Source organism: Carassius gibelio, chromosome B19 (genome assembly GCF_023724105.1).
Source record: "Carassius gibelio isolate Cgi1373 ecotype wild population from Czech Republic chromosome B19, carGib1.2-hapl.c, whole genome shotgun sequence".
NCBI lineage: Eukaryota > Metazoa > Chordata > Actinopteri > Cypriniformes > Cyprinidae > Carassius > Carassius gibelio.
In genome coordinates this window covers 12,625,301-12,646,960 of record NC_068414.1, presented here as the reverse complement: position 1 = coordinate 12,646,960, position 21,660 = coordinate 12,625,301, and the positions used below count along the sequence as shown (strand labels likewise).

At 36.6% G+C, this 21,660-nt stretch overlaps 1 protein-coding gene across 2 annotated transcripts in view; it reads left to right on the top strand.

Moving 5' to 3' along the window:
- The window catches only part of LOC127979027 (low-density lipoprotein receptor class A domain-containing protein 4), a 78,883-nt gene that overhangs the window by 44,946 nt on the left and 12,277 nt on the right, over positions 1–21,660 (top strand). Inside the window, exon 1 of one of the 2 annotated variants that reach the window (XM_052584130.1) lies at positions 6,771–7,440. The exons of the other annotated variant lie outside the window; for it this stretch is intronic. Within the exon in view, the coding sequence (XP_052440090.1) occupies positions 7,320–7,440 (121 nt within the window). The 5' untranslated portion in view covers positions 6,771–7,319. Of the gene's footprint in view, positions 1–6,770; positions 7,441–21,660 lie in introns of those variants that run through there. 2 annotated transcript variants of the gene reach the window in all.

The window sequence follows — 21,660 nt, the reverse complement described above, 5'->3', positions numbered from 1 at the left end:
ATCGATGGATGGATGGATTGACAGACGGACACATGGATGGATGGAAGAAAGGATTGATGCATGGGTAGATGGATGGATGGATGGACAAATGGGTGAATGGATTAACAGATGAATAAATGAACGGACAGATAGAATGATGAATAAATGGACAGATGCATGAATGTACGAATGGACAGACGGATGGATGGATACATAGACAATGATTGCTGGATGGATGGATGGAAAAATGGACCGATGGATAGACGAATGGATGGATGGATTGACAGACTGACACATGGATGGATGGTAGAAACGATTTATAAAAGGATGAATGGAAGAAAGGAAGGATGGATGGATGGATGGATGGATGGATGGACGGATGGAGGGACAGATGGATAAATGGATCAACAAATGAATGAATGAATTAACAGATGGATGGATACATAGGCAGTGATTGCTGGATAGATGGATGGACAAATAGACAAACGGATAGATGAATGGATGGATTAATTGATGAAGAGATAGATGAATAATTGGATGGATGGCTAAATAGACTAGTTGGGTAGATAGATGGATAGGTAGATGCATAGATAGGTAGATAGGTGGATAAATGAGTGGATGGCTGTGTAGCTGAATGGAGGGCTAGATGAATTGATGAAGAGATGGATGAATAAATGGATGGACAGAGGGACAGATGGATGGATGAAGAGACAGATCAATGGCCTCGATGGATGGATGAACGGATGGATGGATGGATTGACAGCTGCATATGTAGATGGGTAGATAGGTGGATAAATGGGTGGATGGATGTGTAACTGGACGGAGGGTTAGAGAAATGGATAGACAAATAATGTTACGGACTTAGTAACCTGTAACTTGAATTCATTTGGCGCCTTGGAATTATGAGGTTCTATCTGCATTCTGAGCAGTTTTGAGATATTGAGCTTCAAAGATTTTTTATTTTATATAGCAAAAGTGATATGAGGAACTAGACTCTTTCATACATGAAAATGACAGAGACCTTAAATTTATTCTAAATGTACAAATTCAAAATCCTCTCAAATTTGTAAATGGGGATTTTTGGAACATGTCAAATGCTTAAGTAATAAAAAAAAAAAAAGTAATTTTCCGCTTGGAATTATAAGGTCCTATCTCGCACAACTTTAGCTACAATTTTCAAGAAATAGAAACAGTTGAATTGTAATTTGTTTTAAAACAAAATTAGTGATGTAAAAATGTGTTGATACGTATGAAAAAGTTAAATTGAATGCTTTTATTGATTCATATTTTAGGTCAAATAAATTTTTTTCTTGTTCAAGTAAAGCATAAAAGGCAATTCTAAATATTTTGTCAAGTGCATATGTTAATTTTATGCAGGAATATGCAGGATAATTAAACACATCATTACAGGAACAGTTTAAGCAGCTACTGTAATACATCTGACCAGGACTTTGGGATCTGTCTCTCTAGAGATCAACACGGCCGAGACAACATGTTAACATTTATTGTTGTAATTAAGACCTAATCAATTTAATTGTTGATCATTTGACCTTCAAGGAATAATGTAAAATTTAAGACATTTTAAGACTTTAAAATCCAAGTAAACACAAAGATTTATGACATTTTAATGAGTTTTTTCCCCCACAAAGTTTAACCCTTAAATACATGAATGTTGCACCAATCATTACATATGATCTATAATACAGATAGATCTCTAACTGCTGCAATAGTCTAAAACTCTCCTGATATGTTAATAACAATTATAAAGGAATTAAATAAAGCATTTTCTGTTACCTTTATAAACTTGGAAGGGTTCAATTTGAGCAGATGATTTCACAACCAATGTTATTATCAGAGCGCACTTCCACAGTCTACATTCAACATCTGGCTCATATTCATGATCTCAAACATATTCTCAAAACTATCATTTTCAACGTCTTCAAAAACAACATTTTGATTACTTTTCATAACATCCACCATCCAAAGACTGACACTTATATTTCATTGCACATTACAGTAATTGTTCTGCAGTAAAGCCATTCAAGTCAGTTCAGTTTTTGCAGGTATTTTATTTTATGCCTGTGGTGGTAATTATGAGTGAAACATCAAGTCGTCATTTTCTATGAATGTGAATTGCATTTAATGAGTCATCAGATATTTAATTATATTGGTGCAGGAAAAATATACTTAAACTATTACATAGGCTACCTCTGGTCGCCAGCGACCCTATACAATTTTTTTTATTTTATAAAAATAAAAATCAGAAAACAGACATTCTTTCATAATTTTTTATTATCTGTTCTTTAATAGAGAAAAAACATTGAAATATTTAACATTCAATCATTCCTGCTGTCATGGAGAAGTCCAGCGACATGACTAAGAAAGTTAATCCTGATTGTTCCTCATGTGTGCATTCGAAGTTCTAATTGGCCCACAGATAGAACCTTGTAGAACCAAGTTAGAGCTCGACTTTGTTGATAGAACCTTTTTGTTTCACAAAAAAAAGAAAAGAAAAAAAAAACATCACATAATTTTTTTTTTTATCCTCTTAAATACAAAGTAAACTGGAATTGTGGAAGTGGAAGTAAACTGGATTTTGAATGCCATTTGAGGTTGACAGTTACCAGCTAGCGCCACTCATATTTTCCTCATAACATGTAAAAAGTCTTGTTTCTCGTTTTTATTCCTTCCATTCTTGAATTAAAGACTCCCCAGAGCTATAGTTTAGGATTGGTCTGTAAAGTCTGTAAATGAATAAAATGAGGTGCTGTGGAGCTCTAATTGGAAACAGAGCTCAATAACAAAAGTCCAAGTTCAAGAGCAGCTACTCAAACAGAAATTGTGGAAAGTGTGTTAAAGGTAAAAGTGTGTGTGTGTGAGAGAGAGAGGTTCAGTCTAGAGTGAGAAGTCAATAGTCTGAGTCTGTAAGACTGGTTAATGAATACCGCCCCCTCAGGGTGATCCCTTCATGTAAACACTTCATCACAGCAGCAGCGAGAGACTGCATATCTCCCAGGGGCACGGCCGCTCGCCGCCCATGACTTTACAGCCTATCAATATCTCCCATCCTCAGGTAAAACACACACACAAACAAACTTGGCAGGCTTGATGCAAACCCACTAGAACCTGCATTTCTATTGGTTTGTTTCAGTCTGATTTATTCCTGTGTGTTTGGCCGTTCTTCCTTTCTTCTCTTTAGTAGCTCATTTTAGGTTATTACCATAGCTGATAGTCTGGTAAGAGAGAGAGGACTAATGAGGATTACATTAGTCAAAGCTGACTGCAGCTACTCTGATCAATACTGTTGCCTAATTATGTGTAGTACTTCGCTTGGTGTGTGCTTTCTGTTTTGAGCTATAGTTTGGGTACAAAGTTGTGCTAAATCTGACAAGCCGTTTTTTTCTTTATTTTATTATTTTTTTTAAATGCAAAAATAAATAAACAAGCAAATGTATACTTGTTTCACTATTCTTGTTGCCAAAGTTTTGAAAATGCCCTCACAAACACAGTAAAACATCAAATTGTGATGTACTGTGTTTATTAATTAACATTTTAACTTAAAATCTTATTATAAAAATAATACATCATTTATGTTCGAATTTTAGAATTAATCAATACATGCAATTTTACTGTAAAATATTCTACTAATAAAATTGTCAATGTTAGGATTGACCAATATCACAGTAAAATATATTTATTTATAAATGTATTTTTTCTTAGGAAAAACTTCTTATGTGACAATGTTGATGATAATCTTTCTACATTTATTATATATGATAATATTTAGAGTTTAGTTAAAGAACAGGTAATTATATATATATATATATATATATATATATATATATATATATATATATATATATATATATATATGTGTGTGTGTGTGTGTGTGTGTGATGTTAAACCATTTACAGTTTAAGTTAACTTACAGTTAACCAATTAACATTTTTTTTTTACTGTAGCATTTTAACTTTGATCTTTTTTTAACAGCGCATGTTAGATAATGAAATATACGGTAATAAACTGTATACAGCACTAAAATGACGTCCTATAATGCCTGAAAAAGGATTCCCAATAACTGAAAAAAACATGTACCTACAGTTTTAACTGTCAATTTAACATGAGTTTATCTCTTGAGTGACATGATTAGAATCAGTTTAAATAATAAATGTCAATGAAATTTTCTCTCTAGTGTTTCTGTTCAGTGTGTGTGTTTGTAATACATTGGTCTGAAGTTCCCGTCTGCTTACATAAATATACGGCAGGTTTACTTGTTTGGCTAGACATCAGACATGGTGCAGCGCTCGGTCTCACTGTGATGTTGATCTCTGCTGATGTGATGGCTGAAGGCAGTGTGATTTAGACTTCCTGAGCAATCACAGGTGCTGTGACGGAGCCAGACGGATGTGTCTGCGTCTCAGCTGTAAGAAGCTTGGCCTCCAGCAACAGACTCTATGACTCATCCCTAAAGACACTGACAGGCATTGAAAGGAGTCGTCTGTGGTGTTAGCTGATATTGTAAGAAAGCTTAATTAGTATTAGGTAACTACGAAGCCTGTGCCATGTGATTTAGTGTAAACGATTCCAGTTTTCCTTTCATTTTCCTTGAAGTTACTGTCATGTGTTGTGTTGGCTAAGGCATCTCTATTGCTCATACTTAGGTGTTTGCACAATTATAAACTTTTGACATGCAATCCATTGCGCTTTGGACATTAATGACACCATAAATCATGTATCTGATTAGCGGACTTATTTTCCTCGGGATGACAAGTCAAGCAAAATAGTTTGAAGTTTTTCTAGGTTTTATAGTTATGTCACCCAGTAACATTTCTTTTTAAAAAATTCAGAGGTTGTCATAAACTCTTCTTATCTGTCTGACCTTACCGTGACCGTCTCGCACAGGGAAAGCTCGAATCACCGCAGACTGTCTTATCGGACAACTCTGCCTGGAACACTTCAAACCATCCGTGAGAGGTCACAGGTGAAAGTAGGCCACAAACACAGGTCACTCTTCCCATTCTAGCAACGCAGTGGTGCCATGAGCTGAGAGGCCGCCAGGCGGCGCTAAAGCAAAACATGCATCTCTTTCAGTTTCAGACATAGCAAGGCCAATTTTAGCTCTCCAGTCTGACAAACAGTTCTTAAAAACACAGTTAAATGGCCTAAACGTTTCATCTTAGTAAACACGACTGAATTAGGCCTCATGTCCTTTGCTTTTGAGACATAAACATTTCTTTGTTTTGTCTTTTCACACAGATAGTGTGTGTTTCCTTATTTGATTTAGAGCTAGTTGTGTTAGGGCATCACAAAAACATGTCTGGGTCACATTTACATCAAAGCCAAAATTAACAATAATAATAATTAAAAAAAAACTTTTACACATCTAAAATACAAATCTTTAGAATTTTTGCATTACTCATTATCCTCAGTACTGATTATTATGTACTGTAATATATACAAAAATAATTTTCATTATTTATAATAAAGCTAAATAAAAAAGACAATATTAGAAAAATGAAGTTGAAATACAAAAATGTATAAAATATGAAAATAAAAGCTAATTAAACATCAATAAATACTACAATAACACTGATAAATATATAATTTAAATAATATTAAATAAAATATTAATAATAATAATAATTTTAACATTAAATAAATTAGAATTTGACTCAAGTACCCAAATGCTTAAATTGTCATGAATATAATGTCACAAAAATATTAATTACAAATTAATAGTTGTAAAACTGGCTTTTTTAATTAAAAGATAATTCTTGATTTTAGAATTAAAGGTTTAGTTCGCCCAAAAATGAAAATTATGTCATTAATAACTCACCCTTATGCTGTTCCAAACATGTAAGACCTCCTTTTATCTTCGGAACACAGTTTAAGATATTTTAGATTTAGTCCGAGAGCTCTCAGTCCCTCCATTGAAACTGTGTGTACGGTCTACTGTCCATGTCCAGAAAGGTAAGAAAAACATCTTCAAAGTAGTCCATGTGACATCAGAGGGTCAGTTAGAATATTTTGAAGCATCGAAAATACATTTTGGTCCAAAAATAGCAAAAACGACGACTTTATTCAGCATTGTCTTCTCTTCCATTTCTGTTGTGAGAGAGAGTTCAAATCAAAGCAGGATATCCGGTTCGCGAACGAATCATTCAGTTCACCAAATGGAACTGAATCGGTTTAAATGATTCGCGTCTCTAATACGCATTAATCCACAAATGACTTAAGCTGTTAACTTTTTTAATGTGGCTGACACTCCCTCTGAGTTCAAACAAACCAATATCCCGGAGTAATTCATTTACTCAAACAGTACACTACAGTACAGTATTAATGACATAATTTTCATTTTTGGGTGAACTAACCCTTTAAATATGTGCTTGGCCCAAAAATATAACAAACTTAAAATATTAAATCATTTTAAACTTAAGATTTTCAAGCTAAATATACATTTTCAGAATAAGTTTTCAGTCATATTCCGGTTGTCAAACATTGCTACAATTGTAGTTTCTCTGGAGGAGAACTGCTGCATCCAAAAAGCCCCATGACATCAGTGAAGTGATTGGTTGTCATAAAAGCTCTATAATCGTGTTTTGCAGATGACACTTGGTGTGATATTTTGTAATTCAGTGCCATTAAATTCACAAATTAAGTGCGGTTTAAGTGTCCAAATACTTCTGGGGTTGCACTGCGTTTCACAAACTCAGTTTACTTCACTTTGCCCACTCAGCCGGACATTCCCCACACCAAACCACCCCGGATATATTTATAGACCGCAGACAGTTTAGGAAAGAAGGGGGGTGTCTGACACATCTGCTGAATATCTGCTAGACTGTGGGGTCAGCCCAAGGTTAAAGCCTCTTCAATGCCTGCCTTGATTGGTCGTGGCTGGCACTAATGAGTGTGTGTGTGTGTGATTCTAACCGCCTCTAACACACACACACACACAGTCCCATTGAGGGTAGAGCAACCTCTCTCTCTCTCTCTCTCTCTCTCTCTCTCTCTCTCTCCACCGCCATTGTCAGCGCCAGTCTCCCTCCCACCGCTCCTGTCTGTCTGTCTGGAGCTGCTTCCCTCTCGGAGGAAGAGGGAGGCGCAGGAGGAGGTGGGCTGTGAGCCTGAGACCGTCACAGAAAGCCATTCTCCTGAATGAAAGCGAGAGGAAAAGACCGTCAAGATGCTGGGAACGTATTTACCGTAGTCTAGCAGCAGAAAATGCGTCGAAGAGTCTCGAGAATGGCATGAGACTCTGCTGTGGAAGTGTTCCTCAGTTCATGTGAGGGCCGCGGCCGGCGGCTCTCTTCCCCCCCGTCCCGTCACTTCCCCGAGCCCCCATGCGAAACATCACGGTCCCGGACAGCAGCTCCAGCAACAACAACAACAACAACAACGCCAACTCCAATGACACATGCTCCTGCAACTGCACCCTATCCCAGCCACAGGGAATGGATATATGTAAGTAGGGCGGGTTTTTCTCAGCCGTTTTTGAATGCGGAGGGAATGGAACGCTTCTCCTAAAACGGTTACATTTGGACGAATTTCGAACGCGGAGCGAGTAAAAATGGAATGCTTTTAAACGTGTGATGTTCACCGTATACTCGACTCAGCCTGGTGACAACATAACCGTTTGAGATTCAGTCATTTAGTTCGGTCCGCATTCGAAAACGTATCAAATGTAAATGTAACACTTCTGAATCGGTTATTATGGCACCAAGCGGTGCGGGTATGTCAAACGCGAACGTATTAAAGATTCGTTTGAATGTGAATGTCATTCTCGGGTCCAATTATTGCAGTATGTGACTGTTATTAGTAATTATCTCACTTGCACACCCATCGAATTTGGTTGTGGCGTAATCACATATTCGTTCAGCGCCCCCAGAATAAGACGTGTTTGTCAGTAACGAATTCTTGATGAGTCTGTTGTATTTTAAACCGTTTGACCAATTCAATATATTAATAGAAATGAGTGTCGCTGATGACTCGGGTGTCTGGGAGTGTTTGGCACTGGAACACAACTCAATGCATCAGTTGAATATTGCTGGTGTTGCTGTGGGGGCTGCGCACAATATGGCAAGTCGGTTTAACATTTATTTCTTAAAACTAACTAGTGTCTGTTTTATGTTACATATGTTTTTTTCTTTTCTTAATTACTATTAGCTGATGCAATAATTATTAGTATCATAGTTATTTATTAGCTACTAGCACCAATTTAGGAGATTTAAGATTTTAAAGAAGCTAGTTGCATTTCGTATTTCATTGTGTACTGTTGCTTTTTTACTTGTCTTTTGTATTTTGATTGGCCAGGATGGCTACTTTACAGTTCAGTTGAAATGTTATTTTATCTCATATTATTCAATTTAAAGTGTAGTTCATTTGGCTTTGCACTGGTGTTTAATAAATAAGCACTAATATCTATTTAATTCACATCAGGATAAATGGTACTGATACTTGTAACTATTTTTACAGATACTTAGCATTGTTGGAATAAGTATTGATATATAATGAATAGTCACTATTAAAAAAAAAAGTCACTTGGTAATAATGTAAAAATAGTTTTAAGTACAAATGTTAAACCAGCTTGCCATAGTGCACACATTCTTTAACTCTATTCCTTCTGCATGGTTCCCAGACAAACACACCTTTCGTTGTCCAGATGTGTTTATTCTCACCATTAATGTAGTTAATGATCAATCACATTTTTCATTTGCATTTATACTAAACATATGAACTGCATGTAGTTAATGTGATGTTACTTTGTGGATCAGTTTGCAATTTCCACTTCTTGTTGTAATCATAACATGAAAACTGCGGGGTAAAGTGTGTAGATCTCAAAGATGTGTGTACGTCCGCTGGCGTTATTGCTGGGAATTGGTTCACTGCAGTCTGGAGTGGGCAGCCAGTCAGGCAACCCTTCCCCCTCTTCAGCCCAGACTATCTTACTCAGACTCTGGGCTGTCTGAATCCACACAGGACAAAAGGGCCTGTCATAATTAGTACTCACACTGGCTATTTCTGCCGCAAATGGGATGAATTATTAAAAGTAAACCTTCATATAAAAGAATCGTCCCTCTTCTCAAAGCCCCCTGGTAGACGGCACTGATGTCTTGACCCAGAAACTTTTCATTTGCTCATGAACTTGAATTGATTTCTGTTCTGTAAGATGTATGATGCATATGCGGTGTCCTTGGGCTAGTGAGGACTGCATAAGAAAGAATCAGGGGAAATGGCAAAAGGTTTTTGTGTTTTGCATAAAATTGAGATTAGAGAAATTAGATGGGTTTATAGATAGATGAATCTCATGAAAACGATTGACTTTTCACACTGAAAAAAAAGTGATATTACTTTTTGAATAAAGAATTTAAAGCACCATTAAGAATTTTCCATTCTTTGGAAATGTGGCATTATTTTATGATAATCCCACGTACATTTTTATAACCCCAAATACTTTAGAGTTATAAAAAAAAACATTAATGTAAATTTATAACACTATACTTTTTGTTCTATTACTTTGGCATTAACTTACAGAAAACTAGTTCACACTGTGAATGTTTCTAATGTAGCTGCTGGGGGAATTTGTGCAAATTTGGCTTCTTTCTCTCTTCTATTATTATTCTATATTTTTTTTCCTCATTTGCAAAGTCATAAAAACACTGTCATGGATCCTTAAATATACTGAAACAAATGTGAACACAAAAATTACATAATATAAATAAATTTACCCAACTATGACAACATCTGTTTCTGAGAGCTCTGGAAATGTGCAACACTGGAAAATTACCAACATTTAAAAAAAATCTACATTCATTAAAGACTTTTCATTAAAGAGTTTCTTATTTGCATCTTTGATTAAAATGTCACAATGCAAACAAATTCAGTTGTCCTAAAATCTAATATGTTTTCTTTTTATACAAAATATAATTATTTCATGCTTTCAATTTGAAGAAATATGACCCATACTCATTATTGACAGTTTTCAATACATTCATTTTTTTTGTTATTTGTTAGGATTAATTTTCCCTACCCATGCTTGGTGGGTGGTCTTGGCACATTGTGTGTTCCTTGTTCCTGAATGCTAAAGCATACCAATCCTATGCTGTATATATGTGTGTGGGCACGTGAGGGTGAGCATGTATTTGTGGGTTTCCGTGTCTGTGCTGTGGTGATCGGGACGGGCCGTTGTGCAGACAGTGGAATGCCTGGTGACTTGGCACTCAGATTCTACTGCAGTGCTGTCTGCATTCAGGGCTGGAAAACTGGGGGAGCCAGTGACACAGCAGACACACACCAAATCTCCAAAAGGACACTCCTTTCAGGGCTCAGCATTCAAAACTTGGCTGTATTATCAGTGGCGTATTAGCTTTAGCATTCGTGCATGTGTATGTTATTGGATTCTAGGAGTTTCCTTCCCTCTCGTCTTTTCCAGGTCTGGCCTCGAATTAGCTTTTGTTCTGTCTGCTGTTTTAGGCACAGTCTGCGTCTGAGGTTTTGCGAGCGAAAGGCTGCTTATCTTATCTGACAAAGGCCCTACACCATACGGCTATTTCCATTGAAAACAGAACCTGGCTATTAATAGAGCACCGTGTGGAAAGGCACTGTTGCATTGCTAGTTGTGCTGCACGGCAAAAGAAATGCACGATCATTGTGACTTTCTTTCTTTCTAGCTCGCAAATGGCTGCACACACAGGGTTAGTGTAATCCATTTCCAGTGGGGCAGCGGCCAAAGTCGAGCACCAGAATGGAGAAACAGGATATTGGACTGGCATTTGGCTCACTAGTGCATCGCAGCTCGTATGTAACGAATACGCAGGGGACAAAAACACCATCCTTGTCAATGTCTGATCTCTGCATCAATTTGGCACCTTTTTTATTTTCCACTGGCGGGCCGAAGCTTGGCCCGGGCCGGAGGGTGAGGCCTGAGACGGGACACAAGAGTCGAGTGTTTATTGTCAGAGGCCGGAGGTTCTGTCTGTGTTGTTAACTATTTATGACAGATGCTGCCTTTAGAAACATGGTAGTAAAAGTTGAGCGTGGGAGGCTGTTGTGTTTTTAAACTTAATGTAACAGGTTTTGAAATGTCATTAAAGGTGATACAGTCAGCTTAGGTTATTAAAGTTATATCTTGGCATTGAAGTTGCTTTTAGTGCAAGAATTATGGCAATAGGCAAAATTTTGCATTAATAGCCATATTTGGCCAATACCACATGTTTTGGTTATAACCGATAACCGGTATCTTGGCTGTTTCATCTATAATGTTTTAGTTTTTTTAGATACACTGAAAAAATTTGGTGTACAAACAATTCACACTCAGAAGTTGCTAGTCAATTTCACAAATAGTTACAAAGAAATGGTAAGCAACACATTAACATTGTAACATACTCCAGTAATTTTAATTTAATCTGCAATTATTTATTTATTTAAATTGTAAAAGTGTAGATTTAAATATTATTACCAAAATGAACAAAATCGTGTTTACTACAATCAAGAATGCTAGTGAATTAAAGCATTGTAATATAGTGTAAAAAAAAATGAAATAAATGCTTAACACTTTACAACGTATGTACTACGTACCAATTTCAAATACCAGATTTGTTCAGTATATTTTTAAACTTTATTGATATAGTTTTCCTTGTAAGTGATAACAGTACATTGGTTGATATTATATATTTTTTAATATACAATTTTCTTTTCATGAAAGCTCCAATTTATTTATATATTACATGCAAATATTATATTATCTGTATATTCAACAAACATTGGCCTAGTCAGGCATCAATTATAATACAAGAAAAGAAAAGAGAGCAAAAGCTAATAACTGATTGTTGATTTATGATCACCAATAAACTGTGCAACATTTTAGTTTCATTCATTATACATTTTGGTACATTTGGCGAAGTTCCAGTTATTACAAAAATGCACAAGAAACATAGTTTAAACAAAATCAACAATTCATAATGCTTGTTAATTAAAACATAATATAGTTCGGAAAATTTTTATAATAATCGCTTAAAACTTTTTTTATCACATGAACACGTATACAAATTTGTTCGTTACTCTTAAAATGTATTGATAGATTTTTCTTGTAACTAATAACAGTATAAATTGATATTTTAAGTTTATACTTCTACATAAAGTTTTTTAAACATTTAATCTCCAATTTATAAGCTCCAATTTATAATTTGATATATAATTCTTGCAAATTTGCTCTTCAAAACAATTTTATATTATCTGCATATTCACCAAATATTGGCCTATCAATAACATAAAAAAATTCTAATACTCTCCATTACTGGTTTATGGTCACCAATTATTTTTATTTATTATCAAACATTTTATTTTCATTCATTATTACTCCCTCCCAGCTCTCGACTAAGTGAAGTTGTGGAGCATGTGTGGTAGTGGTTCACATTGTGCAAGTGTTTGTGAGCAGAGCAGTTGTGTGTGAACACATAGGAGAGATCAGTAATTGCCTTGTTAGAGAGGTGTCAGTCAGACGACCCTGTGGGCTCTAGTGCTCTGTCCAATACAATATGCACGCTCTGTTCTGCTCTTCTTCTCCAGTGTGGCTCCGGGGTGGACTCAAGGTCATACCCCTGCCCCAGTAACCCCAGGCAGGGCCATCAAACCTGGACTTTACAGGCCCAGCCCGGCCATAACAGCGCTCCATCCAATAACCTAATGCACCTAATGCACGAGTGGTGTGTGTGCGTCTGTGAGCAAGTGTGATGAGGTCACACCGGAGGTCAGCTGTCAACCCCTCCTGCTAATCTTTGTATGGCCTGCTCTCGCTTCGAGGAGGGTGCGTGCCTGTGTGTGTTTCTGTGTGTGTCTGTGTGCTCAGTGTCATGTCAAAAGGGTTTAAAGACACACATGGGGTGGGTTGTCCCGCTGAGGGGTAACTAGATTCATCTTTTACAACAGTACTAAAACGAAATGCACTAAAATGCACCATTCCATTTCCGTCAGATCATTAAACCTAGCGAAGATCCATTCCACCAAGATAACAACGCTGTGCTAATGAAATGTGTCTCTTGGACTGCAAGTGAAAAACGTCTGTCTTTGTGACTGGCAGGAAGCTACTTTGAAACAGTAGCTGTCCAAACTACGAGCTGCTTATAATTATAAGTAGTTCGAAGAACTACTGACAAGCTAGTTTATACTACAAGCTACTAACAAAAAAAGTCACTACACTGTGAAAAAAATAATAATTCTTCACTATAAATAATAATACATTTTACATGAAAGTATATTTCAGTCGTCAAAATGTCATGTTTTATTCAATGCATTACTTGCTGTTCTTTGTAATTTTTTTTTACATTTACTAAATCTGAGTAAAATTGCACACTTTTTCTTTCTTTGTAAATTGAAGCTTTCTTTTCAACAGTGCAACTATATAACATAATAATGTATAATTTAATCAGAACCAAATTTTTCTGCCACACAACAAGGCTTTTTAAATCTCAGTTGGGGCGCTGACAGCATTAATCTTCATTACACTAAGTAGATAAATAAAAAGAAAATTAATTTGCCCTCTAATTTGAATTAATAGTATTTAACTAAATACTTACTAAAAAAGAAGACCTTAATCTGTGAATAGTTTTTTTTAAATACTGATTCATTCACATGAACCACTTAAACAAATGATACACTACTTTTGATACACTTACACAAGACGCATACATTTCAATACAATCTCTAGGAGCTAATTTTTTGTTTTTTTCTTTCACAAATTTGTGGTTAATTCATATGAATTTGTATGATCTTGTTAATCTGTTTTCCTGTGATCTGTTTGCACTCAACCAAAGGCAGTAGATCTTCATGCTAACGGTTTTCTAAATGACAATCATACAAAAAAATACGAAGTCAACGAAGAAATATAAATGGAAAAGCGTTTGAAAACAGATGAGCTACTGTCAACTCACCTAAAAATTTGCCATTTAAACAAACAAATTATTAATGTATATTTAACAAGAAGTTCAATTTCACTCTTTTTATGTTTAATTCTTGCATTTTCTTTAGCATCACTATATTAGTTGCTCTCTGGTGACTAGCTCAAAGTCAGCCTCTGTTAGATCGGGTCGTTTCACCACGGTGTTCTGGGTGTCTTTGGAAGCCAAAGAGTGGGCAGCTTGGGGTGTCACCCTCCGCTCCTGCCAGCGATGAGCTCTGCCCTCTGACAGCAGCAGTCAGCCAGCCTTGACATTGGCCTTCGTGTCTGCCCCCCACCACCCTCTGGGACTCCCAGCGGGCCCCGGGGACTGGGCTCAGAGGAGATTGGTAGTCATGCTGGAGGTTTGCAGGGAGGGAGGTAGTGTTTTGTGTGGACAGACCCATGTATGTATTCATGCTGTCTGATGGGGGGGTGCTGATAATGGTTTAAGGGTGCACGTCTCTCGCCTGTGTTTGGCTTTTGTGTAACCAGAGGACCAGACTTGTGTCTGATGTCAGCCCTTTTTATTTGGAGGACGTTTCCTTTAGGCACAACACAGTGGCAGTTGTGTGTTCAGTATTTGTTTTATTTTTTTTAATATCTAATAGTCTTGAGTCACTGGGGTATATTTGTAGCAATAGCCAACAATACATTGTATGGGTCAAAAATGATACTTTTTTGCCAAAAATCATTGGGATATTAAGTAAAGATCATGTTCCATGAAGATATTTTGTATATTTCCTTCTGTAAATATATTAAAATGTGAATTTTTAGTAGTAATATGCATTGCTAAGTCTAACTTTAAAGGTGATTTTCTCAATATCTTGATTTTTTTGCACCCTCAGATTCCAGATTTTCAAATAGTTTTATCTCAGCCAAATATTGTCCCAACAAATCATACATCAATGGAAAGCTTATTTATTCAGCTTTCAGATGATGTATAAATATAAATTTCGAAAAATGTATCCTCAGGAATAGTTTTGTGATCGAAAGTCACATATTATAGTGATTAATAAATGTACAGTGCATAAAAACACTGATCTCCTAATCTACTGCTACAGGATTTTCAATATCCAATATAATATCAAGCAAGTTATCAGAAATTAAAAATGGGTTCCTATTTTAAACTATATTTTCTCAGAAATCACTTAAAAAACAATACTGTTAAAAAGTTTAAGTTGATAAATCCTGAAAAAATGCAATCATGGATTCAACAGCAAATTATTAAGCAGCACGACTGTTTTCAGCATTAATAATAATACTTAATGAAAACAATTGTTAAAAAAAAGAAAAGAAAAAAGCTAATCAGTATATTAGATTGATTTCTGAAGGATCATGTGACACTGAAGACTGGAGTAATGAAGCTGAAAATTCTGCTTTGATCACAAATAAATACATTTTAAAATATATTCACATAGAAAATAGTAATTTTAAATTATAATATTATCTCACATTACTATTTTTACAGCATTTTTGACAAAAAAAAAAAATGCAGCCTTGGTGTGCAACTTTTAAAAGCTAGTGTATATTTTAAGTTTATTTCATTTTGTTTTAATTTGATTTAAAAACCGGTAAAAAAATAGATTGTATGTCAAATTTCTTTATAAAGAAAACAAACAAACAAGCAATGCACAGTAAGATTATGTTTTATATGCACATGCTCAGGATTTTTTGTGTGTGTATGTGTGTGGTTAGCTTTATAGCCCTTAATTGTCTGAATGCAAAAACAGAACATACAAGAAAACTAAGTTTATAGAAGAAAAACATAGGTTTAATGCAGACATAGACACTGGATTTAAAAAAAAACCCTGCGTGTGGTTTTCAGAGCAGTCGTGGCAGAACGTAGACCTATCTAAAGCAGTGTCGCTGTTTAGCTTTTACCCAGGAATGTAAATGATTTATGCGCATAACACACAGCGTCTGGACTCCCTTCCGCTGGCTTTTTTTGTTGTTGTAAAATGGTGCATTGGTGCTCAGGGCAAAAGAGACAGCCGAGCAGACAGCAGACGCAACAGAATCAGATCAGACGTGATGTTATCAGACTGTGTGTCTCACACCCATCCCCTCTCATCAGGCATGCATGCCCTGGGTCCTGCTCCCAGACAGCAGCCCTCCTACCCCCTGCTCTCAGGGTTGAAAGGTCAGAAGGTCTCTGCCGTAACCCTTAGCTTCTCATTCATGGTGCTCGTCCTTGTAGAGTGCAGGCTGCCAGATTTAAATATAAAAACACTCTGTTCTGCATTGGCAATTACTAGAACAGAACCTGCTAAAACACGAAGGATTATTTAATCATTTGAATATTTTAGGTCTAGTCTATATTTCACAGCACACAATGATGCTTGGATTTGTGGATTACAATTTTTTGTGCTGTGATTGTTTCACAGTAAGAAATCGATTTGCCAAATCTTATTAAAAATAAATAAAAGGCATATTCTTTTTTACATTTTTTTTTACTAAATGAATTTAAGGAAGAATTATTATTAATATGCCCCAATATAACAATACACTGTAATAAATAGCTGTATTTAGTAATGTATATACTTTTTTAGTTTTATTTGTTACATGATGTATGTAACAACAGGGGCAGTATTTTTGAGGGATTGTTTTTGGAAATGTAATCGAGGAAGTAAAACAGGCATTTAAGTCATTGTAATATTCTCAGTTGTACTTATTTTGCACATACTCAAAGCGATTGCATTGCAGTATTATTGTATACTATTTCCACATTGCTATTCTAGAGTTTATTATATATAAACATAGCAACATTAAGCCCTCATCACATTATAGCTTTGTTGTTGTGTTTCTTGTGGCTGACACTGGGGGAGGGATGTGTCCTGACCCTTATTTGAAAGTCTGTCGGGGACCTGACCCCAAACTGAGAGAATGGGGCAGCATTATTTTATAAAGACAGTCTGCAGTTGGTGTGTCTGGGAAAAATTAGCACTTAAATTGCCCTTGTCATTTGTATTATCCAACCAGTATATACATTTTATTGAACCTTTAATGGCTAAGATTTGTTATATATAAACAGGGTCCAAAACTTAACTGCAAATTTAATGTAGGTTAATTTAACATTGTTTATTCCTCCAAAACTTGTGATGACATGCATTCAAAATATTTCTCACATTTAGCCACCAAAATGAAAAAATGAGTAACGAAATCACTGTCTGTCTTCACATTGTTATGGCTCGTTTATTATGCAAGTGTTCTGTGCGGTTTGTTGAAAACACAGCCAAATTATTTCAAAGACAAAAAATATATTATCATTAAAAATAATGCAGAATACATGGTAGTTTCATGGTAGGATTTATTAATGGCCATTAAATGTTCTCTGTTAACCTACAATTAGCAGGTCAAGAAGTACATTTTGATTTCTGGATATAAATATGAGTATTTTCCCTGTCCCAGCATGCAGCGAGGTAGCGAGAGACCTGGCCAAGGTAGCAGCCATACAGTAAGACAACATTTTAAAATACAACAACTACACATTAAAACAATATTTAAACATAATATCCTCTCAACAAAAACAATCACAAGCCTAAATTACCAGTCTCTTTATGATGCCTGTTTGATGCCACTCAGCATGTGTTGCACTGCATCGGTCCGTGAGAAGTTTAATAAAAAGCTCATCCATTAAAAAAGTGTCTCACACGGCTCAGGGGGTCAACAAAGGCCTCCTGTAGCGAATCAATGCATTTTCGTAAAAAATAAATAAATAAATAAATAAATATCCATATTCAAACAGTAATAATCACTTTAATCCAGCTTGAGCTTGCTGATGTAAAACAGAAGGGGGTCAGCGCTGCACATGCCGGCGTTTGTCAACGGGAGCAAAGGAAGCAAAGTTTCTTTACTCCAGCAAAGGAAAACCAGTCTCCTTTTGGCTTATATCGAAATCCTCCGACATTCTTCTTTACAAATCCTCGTTTTGTAATTCTTTAGTGACCGTTGTTTTGTTTTGATCTCTCCGCTGTGTTTCTGAGCGGCGCAAAGCTGACCTCATAACTCATTCCCCCGGAACTGCTTCGTTTACAGCTTTAAGTGCAAGCTGGATTAAAGTGATTATTACATTTTGAATATGGATATATTCCTTACAAAAAATGCCTCAATTCGCTTCAGGAGGCCTTTGTTCACCCCCTGGAGCCGTGTGAGACAATTTTTTTTAAATGGATGAGCTTTTTATTAAACTTCTTAAGGACTGATGGAGTGCAACACGCTGAGTGACATCAAACAGCTTGAAAGATCAAAGACCATTTTTTAAATAACTACTACTGAATTCTTCTGAAAGAATAAAGTCATATACACCTATAATTACTTCAGGGTGAGTAATTTATGGCTTAATTCTTTGATGAACTAACCCTTTAACCATATGAGAGGACATCCTGTATTGTCAATATAGTTATGGCTAAAGAGACTCTTAACCAGTGCTGGATAGTAACTGATTACATGTTATCTGGGTTACATAATCAGATTCCAAAAATTAAGTACTTTCAATTATATTAAATTACATTTTTTTAAATAGTTAGAATCAGTCTACAGTTACTTTTTATTGATTACATTATTAAATATTGTTCACTCAATTGCAGTAAATTATCAAGAAATATATTATTTCACCCGAAAAATCTACTTGAAGTTCCCCTAAAATTCATTTAGTGATTAAGTATTAAATTTGCATCTTCGTGGTTCTCTGATGTTTATTAATGGTCACATGACATGCAAGTAAACAAAAAACTATTGATTTTATTTTGATTAATTTTACTACAAATAATAAAACTAAGTTTGATGTTGATGTAAGTTTGGTTGGCATCTTTGGGAGGTGTGCACTGTGCGTATATAGATAAGTCATACAGATAATAGTTTTTACCATATGGGGTATTTTAGCACAACTGGAACACTGCATTGACCAATCAGCCTCCAAGACCAGATCTGTCCAATCTGTGATCAAGAAGGACGTTTCTAGCATGTTTTATTCTGTCAGACTTTTTTTTGGTCCCATTCGTCAACCACTCATTGTCTCTGCGTGTACGGCAGTGTCAGCTGCGTAGGAGATGATGCTCTGGAGGTACAGTAGTTTGTTCCTCAGGGAGCACGTGGAGGCCGAAGGGGTTGTTTGTGTGTTAATCTAGTAGGATGGGCTCCTACCTTCACATCTCGTATTACAGCAGTCAGTGAAATCACATGCTGAACCTTGTAGTAATCATCATGTTGTTGACTTGATGTTCACAATTATTCTCCGAGTCTCCCAGCTCTAGGTTAAGAAGACATTATCCTGCCAGGACTAAAGCTATCAAGGCTTACCGTTCTTTCTTTACTTTTCCAAAGAGATAATGGAAATGAGCACAGAAGGAAACAATAGAGTTTGTCTGGGGTTTGGCAGCGTGACACATACAGTACATGTTTGAGAGATATTTGCATTGTGTCACTTGCAAGAAACACAGATCTCCTGACCTCTCCCCAATCATTTATGTTGTTTGGATCATGCAGAGCACATAAACAAAATGGAGGAAAATTGAACTTTTAAAATGAGGGTAACTATGGCAATTTAATCTTTTGATCCAAAAATTAAGCATTGGCTCGCTGATACCAGTGCAGTATAAAATACACAGCCAGTTAAATATCTTTGTGTTGTTTCTGGGTTTGTTCCCTCCTCTGCGGCATGTTAACCAATTTAAAGTCTAAATTAAATTAAAATTGACCCTTTCTTAATAGATGTTCCTGGTATTGTTTTGCATTTTGTCAGTGTATGTTAATGCAAAAACAAATGTTAATCTTTCATCAAATTGCTCTGCCAATTGACTGCCGTTTTCATCTGAAGTCACCTAGGTTTTTTGTGCTGCTAGTTAATATTAATCATTTAAGGATTTCATATTTGGGGGCTACTGTTGTATGCAATGCAACCTTTTTCTAAAATGCCGGTTTACATTAATGTAAGAAACCACAACATGGTCTGACTTAATTCTAGTATTGAATTTTTTTCATGATTGAATATTTAGGATGTATTATGGAAGTGCACTTGGTTTTGCACAAGTTGAAATATTTCAATGCAAAGATCTAAAAACCCTGCATTCACAGAGATTTGGAACAGACCCTTGCTCATCTGCAATTTCATAATAGGTGATAAAAATCTTTTCATCCCTTCAGGATGTGGGTTGAGATGAGTTGGTCTAAGCAGAGTGTGTAATATCCCAGCATGCCTCAGTGTGAGGTCCCCACATGCCTGCTCTCAAGACTTCCCTGTGGACCGAGACCACGAATTTGGAATAGCCTCACCATGCAATAACATTTTTTATGAGGGTGAAAATATGATTATGAGGATGAAAGCTTGTCCTAACTTTAAGAGTGTGTTAGTATACACACGTGTACCAGGAATCAAATTCCCAGAGGACGATGTATATGGTACGCAGCATGTGTCCGTTGTCGGCACAAACGCTGTTGCGCTGTGGAGTGCTTGAAGAGCTCTGTCATGCCGTCAGAACTACAGAAAGAACATCATGTACCAAACACTATTTGATGAAGAACTAAACCAAGGGCTGGGTCCTGTTTCAAGGGGATATGACTCAATCCGCCTGGGCGAACGTAGTGAGAGGTGGAGGAGGAAGAGAAGGGGTGTCAAATGGAAGAAGAGGAGAAGAGGGGTGTAAAACAATATATGTGGTGAGTCGGTGTCATCGGTGGGATGAGATGAGCTGTAGGTTGGGGGTGGGAATAAGGGGACTCTGTAGCAGGTGGCCTCTAGGCCCAGGCAGAGCTTATCTTGTAAGTCTTACCAGGAGGTTAAATAATTAAAGAAAAGTGGGTGTTATGGCATGGGGAGTCTAGACGTGTCTGGCGCCCGTATGGGGCATCTCTTTAATACGAGTGCTTTATCTCAGATTAGAAAGCGAGGTCAGTGGCTTGCGCCCTGCTTAGGTGACAGTGCCGCTTTGCCAGCGAGGCACAGATGAATAGCTCTTGCCACTGGCACAATTAAATGTGCCCCCGTTCTCCATTGCACTTCCTGTTATCTGTGCCGCTGCGAAAGGCCATGCATTACATAGCAGCAATCATTTTTACTCAGCGATTGAATGCAGTGTTCCTCAAGTTCGTAGATTTGGCCCATCTACGTTTTTTTGGGTGACTTTGAGTTGTTCTCTGATCTCATTTGTTCCATGAGACTCAGTTTATTGAAGTGTCCTCACTTTCTCTCTTTCCTTTCCTCTGTCTACCACATACTCTCAGTCTCTCTCGCACTTTTGTGTTTTTTCATACACCTTGTGTGTGAATGGAAAATGTCTGTCACACCAGAAAAGGGCTGCTCTGGTGAAAGACTTCAAAAGCTCACCCTCCCTTTTCTCTCAGTTTCCCCAAAACAGAAGAACGAGAAAATTCCACAATGCTTAGGTGCCTCCTTCTGTCTTTTCTGAATAGAATAAGTCCTACACAATTGTAAAATCTTGCAAATATTTACTGAAATAGCAGTACCTCCATCTAGCGACCTTCTGCAGTCATTTTATTTCTGCCTTTCATTATTTTGCCCCTTCCACATCCTCTCATAAAGTGACTCATAGCATGTTGCTAGGGAATGTTCCAGAAAGGGGCATTTACTGCTGCAGTGAGACGTGGTTCAGTCTTTCCATATGATTGTGTTTCTGGGTGAAACCTGCCATCTCACAAGTCTCTGTCCCACATGGGCGTCTGGCTTGTGCCCTTGCCTTTTGTCTGGCATTCTGACAGGGTAACTCAGATAACACAGGAGGAGGGGGCAATGC